Source organism: Gloeophyllum trabeum, assembly GCF_000344685.1.
Source record: "Gloeophyllum trabeum ATCC 11539 unplaced genomic scaffold GLOTRscaffold_00002, whole genome shotgun sequence".
Taxonomy (NCBI): Eukaryota; Fungi; Basidiomycota; class Agaricomycetes; order Gloeophyllales; family Gloeophyllaceae; genus Gloeophyllum; species Gloeophyllum trabeum.
Window position 1 is genome coordinate 824,751 of NW_006920411.1, and position 13,150 is coordinate 837,900.

At 48.2% G+C, this 13,150-nt stretch overlaps 3 protein-coding genes across 3 annotated transcripts; 1 reads left to right on the top strand and 2 right to left on the bottom strand.

The window, feature by feature from the left end:
- Positions 1-1,449: 1,449 nt before the first annotated feature.
- Positions 1,450-2,030, bottom strand: GLOTRDRAFT_35006 (uncharacterized protein; the record flags this gene model as incomplete). The annotated part of the gene is made up of 2 exons (XM_007863608.1): positions 1,450-1,661; positions 1,712-2,030. Coding segments are annotated over 2 exons (531 nt in total), but the record flags the coding sequence as incomplete, so codon positions are not given.
- Positions 2,031-6,483: 4,453 nt separating this feature from the next.
- GLOTRDRAFT_19854 (uncharacterized protein) lies at positions 6,484-7,026 on the top strand (the record flags this gene model as incomplete). The annotated part of the gene is made up of 1 exon (XM_007863434.1): positions 6,484-7,026. A coding segment is annotated over one exon (543 nt), but the record flags the coding sequence as incomplete, so codon positions are not given.
- Positions 7,027-10,311: 3,285 nt separating this feature from the next.
- Positions 10,312-10,593, bottom strand: GLOTRDRAFT_33503 (uncharacterized protein; the record flags this gene model as incomplete). The annotated part of the gene is made up of 1 exon (XM_007863515.1): positions 10,312-10,593. The coding sequence occupies one exon, from the start codon at positions 10,591-10,593 to the stop codon at positions 10,312-10,314; it is 282 nt and encodes a 93-aa protein (XP_007861706.1).
- Between the last annotated feature and the right edge of the window lie 2,557 nt (positions 10,594-13,150).

Below are 13,150 nucleotides of genomic sequence, written 5' to 3' on the forward strand. Positions count from 1 at the left end.
CTAGTTGTCTCGCCAGAGCCTGGACCGTCCCGCGGTCATCCGCCGTTGCACGGTACATAGTATCGACAGTACGATGAAGGGCGGAGCCCGGTGGGGCATCATAAGCGTCACCGAGCTAAGGCAGCAATGAGTCAGGAGGCTCAAAGCCATAGCAGTTTCACGTACCACACATGAGGTCCGCATCGTACGCATGAACTCACGAAAGAAGGAGACCTCGAGTTCACCTCCCCCATGATTGTTTGTCCGGTAAGACTTGAGTACTTTGTTGAGGCGTTCAAATAGGAATGTCCAGAACTCGCGCAGCGGCCCGTAATCACGCAGGTTCGCCGGCGAGTGTGTGGCGTAGTGGTGGTTAGGTCGCATAACGGACGGGCCGTACAGCTACATGAGTGTCAATGGGATGGTCCCGGGCGGCCACAGAAGTGGCCTGGTCACGTACCTCCATGAGTTCCAAACAATACGAGCGGAGGAGGCTCTCTGCTTCATCTATCTGAGCGTCCGTAATTGTTTCAGAGAGAAGGATCCTAAGAGCTCGTGACAGTTTGAGGAAGTTTTCGGGATCGCGGGGATGCAGGTTTGATACAGCTGGCTCTTCATCGTCAGCGACTTCGATCCGACGGCGCTTTGAAGGACGACTGGCTCCAGGAACATAAGTGACATCACCAGGTTGTGCGCCATCTGACAGCTCTTCCGACATGTCCACGTTAGCACTCATATTATTGCGCATTTCCTGATTGTCCACTTGATCGTCCAGATTGTTGTTTTCCTCAGCCTCCTGAAACAAAAGGTCAGTGCATTACGTGACTATTGATAGATTGACTTGCGATAGCGCGGCGTGTGCGTTTGCGTGAACGTTGGGGGCGCTGTGGTGGGTCCACTGAAGTCGTGGATGGTTGCGCCGCACCGGTCTCTTTGGCCTTGCATGCTGCGGCGGCTTGTTGGGCAGCTGTCTCTTTGGCCTTGCGTGCGGCGGCGGCTTGCTGGCGAGCAGCGGCAGCCTCCTCTTTCTTCTTAGCTGCTGCTGTCGCGATCATCTCAGTGCGCCGAGGGAGAATGTTCTCATCGTCACCCGGGAGGAATTCATTCCAAATCTGGGGAATCTGGGAGCCATATCAGTCCTGGAGAGTAGTCAGAGCTATAAGGAACTCACTGCGAGGGGTGCGACAACCGTTGCGAACACCAGCCATTGGTCAGCAGTGAGGGACCCTCCTGCTGGCTCTCCAATTAACCCTGGGAGACGGCCCAGCTTTGCGGGCATGTGCAGCTACCAGGTCCAGTCTATATACGCATGGTGTAGAGTGAGAAAGTGAGAGGAAGACGTACATCAGACAAGATCTCGTGGACCCGCCGCAACTCCTTCGATTTTCGCAGGACGTTCAATTGGACCCAGATATGGTAGAAATGAGTCTTCACGAGACCTGATAGCATATGGGAGCATGAGAAACAAGCTTAACAGGGCAGCAATATGTCCGTACCGAGGAGCAGGTTGTGCATTGGGTCAATCACAATCATTCTACACATGTCAAAATATGGTAGTCGGGAGAACTCTGAGAACCGGCTCGCGAACTCTTTGACAAAGTTGGCCTTCGCAGTCTTTGTGCCAAGCTTCGTGTACTCTCCCATGTATGCTCGATGCTGCTGATCAGTACGTGGAGGGAATGCTGCAGATAGACATTATGAGTAATGACCATGCTATAGGGTAACAACCTACCATTTTTCATAAAGGCAGCAGCAGAATTCCTTTCATTGTGTTCAATCCAGCAAAGCGTACAAAAATACCGATGGCTATGTGAGCCAAAGCCGCCCATCTTATGGGCGGCGGGTTTATCACAGATAATTCCCACCAACGCCACTCGAGTGAGACGCCCATCGGGGTAACGGCGTGTCTTGATCTTTATCCCTATCTTCCAAAGACGCAAGAGCTCATTGACAAGGAGGCGGACGAACTTCTGGCATTCATCCGGATCAGGTTCTTTTGGCCCGGGAATGATACCGGCCAATAATAGATTGGAAGTGCGATACCTACATGATAGCGCGAGATCGGGATTATGCTCGCGAGAGATGATCAAAATGCTTACCGTAGATGAGGAGGCAAGTTGATAATGCTATACGACATCGGACAGGATGTGTGGGAAGGGGCAATTTGACTCCGAAGATACGAAAACCTGAAGACAATTCATCAGCATTGGACACAGAAGGAACGATATGCAGCGTACCAATCAGCACCTAACGTTACACCAATACGGAGCTCGCCATCAGGCCCTTCAGCAAGATCATGCCGAAAAAATGGCAAGCCGTCCGGTCCTAGTAGCTCTTTGCATATCTTCCCATCGAAGATGTCGCTGTATTGCCCTTGAGTCCTCGATTTCACGCGCCATGTGTCCAACTCATCTTCAACCTCAGGGACAATTCTTCTCAGGTGGTCCTCCAGAGACTTCATCGGAAATCGTAGGAGTGGCTTGCGTGTACTGCGTTCCTCACGGCCTCGCCTCGTGTCTCGTGTCGTTGGACGGGTGTCAAAGAGCGCTTGTTTGCAAGACAAACACTCGATGGCGTCTGTGGTGACCGGATAGACGTCCAAGCAAGATGGGCAGACCGGAAGAACGGGGAATGACGGCTCAATCTCCAAGCGTTCCATGATGGCGGGGAGCGTCGTGTACATCGGTGGGTGGAGGTGTAGCCCGGCAGTCTCGAGAATGACACCAAATATGACCAGGACAGCATTGCATGCACGGAAGGGCAGATGGAAAGAGGTATGCAGCCAGATAACAAGCAGGTAGAGCAGATACACTGCAGGATTGGGGTGCAGTAGAACCGGAGAAGAGACGGGGGCCGTATCCTTCGATTGATATTGGTAAGTATCGGTATCCTCAGACTGCACAACCTGACGGACACGCTGACTCCGAAGCGCGCTTGCATTCTGCTGTAGAAAGCTCGCGGCTGCAAGCGGCGGAGCGGCCGTGGAAGTCTCAGTTGTGCTGGGAGCACCATTGGTCTCGCAAGGATGCTCCGAGCTATTGAGCAGCTCATCCTCAGGAGCATCTGCCGTCTCGGAAGACTCATCCCACCCATCATCAGCAATATTAGGCATACCGGCATTTGGGACGTCATCAGAGTCAAACGGTGAGGCCGATTCTTCGTTCGGGAGCGCCGACTCGTTCATAGGTGGCTCGGTATAGCCTTGCGTACCGGCGATCTGGTCGAAGGAGGAAAATGGTTGCGAGTCGGTCGTCTCCGGCGGGGGCGGGACAGCGTCTACCTCCAGGGATTGGTCCCCCTCCCCTCTGGCCGACTTGTTGCTGGATGATGCCTGTGGGAACAGCACAGTGAAGGTGAAGAGGTTGCTAGTGGTCCCCATGCCTGCAGTAGAACGGGAAGTCGATGTTCCGGGGGATGGAGCATGACTGCTAGGCTGCCCGCTTGCGACCGACGATGAAGCAGCACTCTGGGGGTTAATGCTCGTTTGTCGCAGGTCCCAAGACTTGTGCTGGCGTCGGATCCAGGGACCGACGAGGGCACCTTTGCACCTCGAGCACGGGCAAGGAACGTCTCGTGACTCTCGCCTTGCTCCCGCCTTGCTCTATAGTCCTTGTCAGTGAGCTTGTCTGCAGTCTTTGTATCTAATACGCACCATGCTCGAGGTTGAAGCTGGACTCGGAGAGGGCGGGCGGTTATGACAGCGTACGAAACAAAGAATCTGCACGAACTCGAGCGTTTACTTTTAGATGTCCGCTGTCTCGATCGCTTGCACTGTATCTAGGGCAAGATATGTATCGGAGCGTTAGCTTGCACATGACGCGTCAAATAAACTTGGAACGGTATTATTCGGCTGACTGAGGATACAAAATTTCTACAGTACTAGTATTCTGTACTCGTACTCTACAGGGAAGAACTCCCTTCTCGTAGCTCATGCTAGCTAGTGGGATGTCCTCGCCGTGGGATGTCCTCACCAGTGGACGTGATCGGGGAGTAGACTGTGACTCGTGTTGCAGCCTTTGTTCCAACCTTGACTCACGGATTAGAAAGGTGACAGAGCAGGGAATGAATTACTCACTGCAGCTGAAGCTGCCCAATTCTGTATATCATCTGAGAGGCCTGGCTACAGCAACTGTTGTGAGTACTATTTCCGAGGCAAAGCAACTAGGGACAGGAATATACCACTCGGACATTGTCGTCGGTACCGGCTAGCATAGCAAATATCTCGCACGCGTCCGAGCGCGATTCTATAAAACGCAGTGCTTTCCCGGGCACCCACTGTGTCCAGCCGGGGCCGTCTTGAACTTCCCTGCAGCCTACCCATTTCTCCACGATGGCAACGGGGCTCGCACGGTGTCTTGACGGAACACCAGAGTCGACGGGCACGGAGATGGCTGCGTAGAGGCAGTAGGTATCGAGATCAGCGAAGAATTCGCTTGGGTCTGGATCCTAAGTAGACTTAATGGTGCTATAGCAGCAGAACGAGTGTGGTACTCACTGGTATATGCAGCATAAACATCTCGCAGAAAACATGTTCACTAGCGAAGTCTCCGTGCTGAAAGAGCAGCCCGTTTGCTGGTGATAAGTCAGCCGTTCGCAACCACAAGTCGCCTACACCAGGGTCAGGTGTTGGAGGGCGCGTCGGCTTGCGTCGAGGAGGTATGATGCGAGGTGAACGGAAGATGTTGGACTTGGGCATAATTCGTGAGCTCGAAAGGGGAGCGAGAGCGCGAACTGCTGCATCTTGGTTAAATCCGAATATATTGTGGCATTAAACAAGATAGCTTCGCTGTCCTGGTCAGTCTCGCTAGAGATAAGTAAGTTGACAATGGAAGATGAAGGACGTAGGTATTTAACGTGGCCACACGGAAGACAGGTTGGGATACGTCGGTCACATAGGCTATCTTACACACGACTAGACGCACACAGGTACGGCAATTTCCGCCAGCAAGTGCTGGCCATCTGACGTTCGGAAAGCTCGAGGGATAGCCAAAGCACCTCAGTTATCCTAGCTATCTATACGTCTAGCTAATTTGCAGCAAACGCAGTGATTGTGGCCTCATCAGCATCGTTCATACACAATGCCACATTTATCTAGGCTCTTTGTTACAAATTTGTATGGGGAGGAACAGGACATTTATCCCTGACGAACACAGACCCCAATGGACTTCGCTGCACCGTCGAGCACTGTCCGAGGGAACAAGCAGTGCAGTTTTGCCATGTTCTACGAAGACGAAAAACTGGGAATGAAGCCCTGGTAAAGTTCTTCATATCCCAATATGACTACTCGTGATCGTCCCAACTCCTCTTAGATGTCAAGCTTAGAGTGGCAATGGAATATGAAGCATCGGTCGCGTAACATAGATACAAGGTATAACATCTTCCCCCGTGAGTATTCGTATGTTGCACTACCTGGTCCTCAGCTCCCGATCAGTCGGGGCATCGCTTCACTTCCTCCACGATCAATTGTTACCATCAAAACACTTCTTCACGATCACACGTGTTTGACACATGCACACAGAACCACACAGACATTGCAACCATGCATATCTCATCTTAAAAAAACCCTTTCACGATCATTTATTATTTACGCATTGCTGCCTCACCGATCATAAACTATTCTACATTAATAATGACTGGTTTCCACATTCTCTTAGATACTCATGTAAACCTTTCCATTAACGCATGTACAAGTATATTTGGACATCCTGCAATATATAAGCTGCGACAGCAAAGGTCTCAGACCTTAGCTTCGATCTGGCATTTCATTCGTGTCATTAGATCGAAGCTAACCCTCCGCCTTCGCGTTGACATTGTCAACATTCCTCCATATTCCTCTCTCACCGTGGCACCTGTAACAAGGAGCCGAACACGGTACTCCCTTCGATCTCACCCATCCTACACAACCTACATTTATCCCATATCCGAACCCCTATTCTATCCCATCACACCCCACGCTCCAAGACAGATTCAAGAACAACAGCTGAAGGCTATCAGGCGCTACAGACGGCACCTAGATAGAAATATAACCCTTTACTACTAACCGTTTGAATCCCACGCCTGTATTCAAGGGTGGTGCGTACGCACTAAGCTGGGCGAAAACCTACACGCATAGCGCGGGCTGTGGACACAGGGACCACCATATCCCCATCGGTCGCAGTGTTCGTAGGGAAGTAGTGGCACCGTAGTGACTCTTGAGAGTCAGCGAAAGTGGTGTCAGGGAGCTTAGAAAAGTGGCAATATCCTACCTTGGGTACAGAAGCTCCTGGGCTTGTGACCCTTGAGCGAAGAGGCAGACGCTGGGTACCAGACGAGAAGACCCGGGTCAGACAGCCTTGCAATCATTCCTATTCCTATCCATTAGCACCGACATCTACCTGAAATCTGCGAACTAAGTAACAGATTTTGGTTCTTCCAAACGAAGTTCCCACCACGGCTGATCACCGTTATCAGATCAACGACGAAACCCCTTGGTTCGGACCAACCCGACCATATTCACCAATTTCATATTCCACCACCCCATGTTCACCCCAGTCAGAAACCTCTGACGATATCTATCCACCCAACCTAAATCCCATAGCCATCCAGACCCTAATTGCTAGAGCAATGGCAGGCGAAGATGACCAGAAAGAAAGGAAAGGGCACGTTGCTAAGCCCGAGTACTTCGACGGAAACAAGGCCAAGTTCAAGGCCTGGTGGAGACAGGTACTCACGTACCTGAGAAACAATAAGAAGGATTTCGGTACGGATGATGAGAAGATCGACTTCGTCATCTCATATCTCAGAGGACCCAAGGCAGAAGTTTGGTCGCAAAACTATTATGATCAACACTTCAGGGAGGAGACAGAAAGCTGGGGAAAGACGTGGGCGGTGTTCAAATCAGAGATCACCAACGCGTTTCAGGATTCGAATCTTGCTGCACAGGCGCAGATCAAGATCGACCATCTGCGCCAAGGACAGAGGCCAGTTGAAGAGTATTTTCAAGAATTGGAAATACTAATGATGCAAGCTGGGTACAAGAAAGAAGATCAGTATATCCTGAAAACTGTCCATACCAGTGTCAACAAGGCACTTGTCGACAAGGTTTACGGACAAGTCACAGTACCGACGACATACGATGAATGGAAGGACGTACTGATCAAACTCGACAATGCCTGGCAGGAGCATCAGCAGGAGAAGGCCATGCGGGGCCTGAGAACAATACCGCCAAAGAAGGAAGGGGTACCTGTCACCACAAATCTGCAGGTCGCACCACGAACACAACCGACGCAAAGACGCTGATATGCACTGACACACAACAATCACCAAGGACCAAAAGAAATAAACCTAAACCCCGTGATATGTGTGAAGGCGGTCCGAGACAACTGAAGGGTATTTAATAGTTCGAGGGGGAAAGGAGGAGTAAGATGCCATAGGGTAGTCCATAGGAAGACCTAGAAAAATAAAACAAAACCTTGACGCCTGAAACAAACACTAAGGGATGCTCCGGAGTATTTATCTCCGGAAAGTCGCAGACAAAGTCGCAAACCACGAAACCGAGTGTAGGTTCGGGCCCACGGGAGTAGAAATTGCTAGAGAAACTTGGTTAATTTTATGTCGCTATGTGAGACTCACCGGAGCTAATTGGATCGATGGCGGAGATAATTCACTTGACGAGTCAGGCCTATTGGCAAAGCTAAGATCGGTTATAATTCGCTAAGTTCGACGCTTTCGAACTTCTCGGGTCGCTGAGATCGTAACTCTAATTCTCTGAGATGGTGAAGTCGAAACTTGTTTTTCTGTACACTACTTTGTACAATTTATACTACAGGAATGGCTTTGCGACCGTCCGGAGATAAATAACAAATAAACGCCGCTACCCACAGGATTGCTCAGCACTTTCCTCTGCTATACCATACACCATACGACTCTCTTGCGCTCCCACTTGCTCTTTCCAGCCCCTATAGGTCGCCTCGACGCTCCGCCACCTGACCCAAGCGGTCCCATCACTCCGTGCGACACGCCGGTCACGTGTTAATTACCTCCGGCCGTTTGCTGACTGATGCTGACCTTATGGTGACTCGTATGCGTCCGCACCTTCGGTATCTTGACGGAAACGAGGGGGAGTGAGTGCTGGAGGGTGGGCATGAGGAAGACGCCCCTCGATAGAAGTGTCCGCGGGTCCCGGAGTTAATGCAGCTAGAAGTCGCAATGGTTAAGTCACTCCGGAGCTTTGGTGCACGGAGATAAATCGCGGAATGGGTCCGAGTATGCCTCGAGGATGTTGGGAAGTCCGGAGCTAAATAGAAATAGTCTTTTAGAGCCCATAGAAGCCTAGAGGCGTGCGAGCGCTGTGTCAAATAAGCTCCGGGGCGCTTGTATGATGTGCTGAATCCGCGTTTTCGGGGGTCAGACGATCCTGAGGCTTATCAACGCGACGGGATGGGAATGACGTTCACGGGGCCAGGACAACCCATGGACATAGACCGGGCATGCCTCAAGTGCAAGGCCAAGCAGTCAGAGACGGGAACATGCAGAAGCACGTGGCAGATTCCCAACAGGAAGGGGAGGACCACGTCTCAGGTCAGACAGGTGGATTGGACGAAGCCGACATCCCATTTCATCTCAGCAATCAAGGAGTGGTCGAGAAGGGACCCTGAAGGGTTCAAAGCAGTGGGTTTTGGCTACGGCACAGCTTGAGCGCACCAAGCTCCATGCCTCTTGATTCTCATAATAAATAATCTGCGCTAGTCATAGAAGAACTGACCCCAGACAGTATCTATATTCAGAATGTTTCCATGCAATTTTACAAAGAACTCGAGTCTCAAGTAGCACAGGATGTATTTAATGCTACAGAATCAATCAAACAGGCAGAGGAGTCTTCTTCACAGAAGCTCAGCAGGGCCTCTAAACCTGTGCTTAATTCCTCTAACAAAGACAAAAAACATTCAGAAAAGGATCGAGTGTGATGATCACAAAAACCAAAAACAGAGAATCCCATATTTTCCGAAGGACCTAAATTATTCCGGGTCATGCGAGGATTAAAAAATGGCATGCAAATGGACCTGCCATTAACCCTCACGCAGTTTGAGACTGAGAAAAGAAATGACGTGGTAGCGCTCCTAGATACCAGATGCACAGGTTCTTGTATCAATGAGAATACTGTTGTAAAACTCGGGTTAGAGCGACATCGTTTTGAAAACGATATACCAGTATTTAATGCAGACAGCACTCTAAATGTGGTTGGTAACATTACTGAATATGTACGAGTGAAGGGTCAAATCGGAAACCATGAAGAAGTCTTGAATTTGCTAATCACAAATCTCGGCAAATCAGACGTTTTTCTTGGTTACGAATGGCTTGATTTCCACAACCCCAAAATTGACTGGCAAAAACAACTGCTGAATTTCATGCGTTGTCCACCGCGATGCGCGGAAATGCGTAAAATCCAGCAAATTAACCAAGTCGAAATCGAAGAGGAAGACTCCGTATTTATGATTGACCCCAACACCTGGATAAGACAGAAAACCCAAAATAAGAGGGAGTACGCGCGTTATTTATCAGCCAAGATGCTGCGAGCCACCGCACTGGACATTGCTATTGAGGCCAACAAATCTAAGAAAGCAAAAACTTTCGAAGAAATGGTCCCGGAACAGTATCGTCCATTCAGTGACGTATTTAAAGAGGAAACATTCAATACGCTTCCAGAACATCGACCATGGGATCATGTCATCGAGCTTTTACCAGACAGTAAACCCTATTCTGGAAAAGTTTATGCAATGACGATCGATGAGCAAAAAGCGCTGGATGAATTCCTTGAAGATAACTTAAAGACCGGCAGGATCCGACCCAGCAAATTGCCCTGGGGAGCGCCATTCTTCTTCGTCAAGAAAAAAGACGGAAAACTGCAACCAGTCCAGGACTATCGCAAGTTGAACGAAATGACGAAGAAAAATAAATACCCCTTACCACTCATTGTGGACCTGATCAATAAATTAAAGAATGCAAAATATTATACGAAACTAGATATTCACTGGGGATACAACAACATTCGCATGAAGGAAGGAGACGAAGAGAAAGCCGCTTTTATCACCAATCACGGGCTCTTTGAACCACTCGTCATGTTTTTTGGGTTAACCAATAGCCCGGTGACCTTCCAAACAATGATGAATAATATCTTCCAAGCATTAATTATGCAAGGAAAAGTGATAGTGTATCTAGATGATATACTCATTTTCTCCAAAACCCTGGATGAACATTGAAAGACTGTCAAGCAGGTCTTGGAAATCCTCCGAGAGCATAAATTAACCTGCAAAACCAGAAAAGTGCGAGTTTGAAACTCAGGAAACGGAGTATTTAGGTCATATTATTGGTCAAGGAACCGTTCAGATGGATCCTAAAAAGGTCCAAGGTGTCACGCAATGGCCAACGCCAACCAACAAAAAGGACATTCAACAATTCTTGGGGTTCGCAAATTTCTACAGAAAGTTCATAAAGGATTTTGCTGCCATCTCCCAACCTATGACCAAACTCACCGGACAAGCCGAGTGGACATGGGGACAGGAGCAACAGGAAGCGTTTGAAACCCTCAAAACGGCCATTACAAAAGTGCCAGTCCTGGCAGTACCCAACGACCATGACCAATATCGCATAGAGTGCGATGCATCTACATATGCACTAGGAGCAGTGCTCTCACAAAACCAAAATAATACATGGAAACCCATTGCATTCCTATCTAAAAGCCTCAATCCAGCGGAACGTAATTATGAGATCTATGACAGAGAAATGCTGGCAATCATGACAGCAGTCGACGAATGGGACAATTTCCTTCGCGGTGCAAGTCAGCAATTTGAGATTTACACTGATCACAAAAATCTCGAATATTTCAGAAAGCCGCAGAAACTCAATCACCACCAAGCGCGCTGGGTCCTAGAACTCCAAAACTATGATTTTACCCTAGTCCATCAACCGGGTAAAACTATGATCAGGGCAGACGCATTATCCCGTAGACCAGATCATGATAAAGGTGATTCTGACAACGAAAATACTATCCTATTAAAACCTCACTGGTTTAGAAGCACAGAGGTGCTAGGCACCGAAGCCTTAAAAACCAAAAAATTATCACATGTCCATAATTATGAAGAATCCATAAAAGCAAAAATACTACAAAAAGACAAGGATTTCTCTCAGACCAAGGACGGCCTGATCTGGAGGAAGAGGCGAATTGTTATCCCCAATGACAAATCGCTTTGAGGTTTAATTATTGCTTCGCATCATGATTCAATTTCTGCTGGACATCCTGGTCAGATGAAAACGCAGGAATTAATTTATAGATCCTATTGGTGGCATAACATCAAGAGAGATGTGAAAGCTTATGTAAAGGGATGCGACATATGCCAAAAAACAAAAATAACTCATCAGCAGAAGGCTGTGCCTCTACATCCTAATCCTATTCCTGAAAGGAATTGGTAATATATATCCGTAGACATGATCACGCATTTGCCACTTTCACAAGGATATAATGCTATAATCGTGATAGTCGACATGAAGTCCAAAGATTTCGTTGCAGTACCAACCACAGATGAATTGACTTCAGAAGGCTGGGTGAATATTTATATCAAACATGTTTGGTCAAAGCACGGGCTTTCCGAACGTATCACGTCAGACAGAGGACCTCAATTCGTCTCGCAGTTCATCAAAGACGTGTACAAAAAGCTGGGAATACAAGGAAACCCAAGCACGGCGTACCACCCACAAGCTGATGGACAAACCGAACGAATCAATCAAGAGATCGAAAATTATTTAAGAATGTTCATAAATTATCGACAGACCGATTGGCCTGAATGGTTACCGATTTGCGAATTCATCTATCACAATAGACAACACTCAGTAACCGGATACTCTCCTTTTTATTTAACCCATGGATATCACCCTTACACTGGAGTGGAAACTCGGAAAGAGATAAAGAGCGAACAAGCAGACCAATTTGTCACAAGGATGAAGAAGCTGCAAGAAGAGGCATCGGCCGCTCTCAAACTCACCAAGGAGTACATGAAGGAAAAATGGGACATCAGGAAACGAGAACCGGTAAATTATAATGAAGGGGATAAGGTCTGGCTTGAAGCAATCAACATAAGCACAGATCGACCAAACAAAAAACTTGACAACAAACGATATGGACCATTCAAAATTGTCAAGAAGGTCGGAAACAGTGCCTATAAACTCAAGTTGCCTAAAGCATGGAAGATCCATCCTGTATTTAACGAAGTGCACCTCACGCCCTACTATACGCAAGAATTCCCTAATCAAAAACCGACACGAACTATTCCCAATATTATTGCTATCGAAACAAAAGTGGAGAAAATCCTAGATTCAAGAGACAACGAGGCGGATTACAATATTTAGTACGCTGGGAAAACAAACCAAGATCAGAAGACACGTGGGAACCGCGATCAAGCTTAATTGGGCAATACAAAAGCCTGATCGATGATTTCCATAGACAAAACCCTGACGCGGCAAGGATGCCAATGATCACTGTGCCTGGCGCACTGAGGAATGTAAAATTATCAGAAAAAGAAAAACAAATTTCATATGACGATGAATGGGACAAATGGACGAGCACCTACGAATGGTGGATGACCAGAACAAAGAAAGCTACCGATTTACCATCAATGACACAATCGGAAATAGCTGAATTGTTTTTTGGGACGCACGCCGTCAATCAACATCCATCACACCATGCTCACACTACCGACCTCAAATATCGTCCTATTCATTATACTCGCCGCGCTAGTCGCCACGATTGCAGGAGTCAGCATCACATTTACCATCCTCATCTATCGGCAAAGATCTCGCGATTCCCTTGAAATAGTCGGCCAACGCAGACCAAGTCTGGGGGGAATCATCGAATTAGAAGTTGTCAGACGCGGAGGCGCACAACACTAATCGCAAGGACGTGGTTCTAGAGGAGGGGGTAATGTTACGATCAAAACACTTCTTCACGATCACACGTGTTTGACACATGCACACAGAACCGCACAGACATTGCAACCATGCATATCTCATCTTAAAAAAACCCTTTCACGATCATTTATTATTTACGCATTGCTGCCTCACCGATCATAAACTATTCTACATTAATAATGACTGGTTTCCACATTCTCTTAGATACTCATGTAAACCTTTCCATTAATGG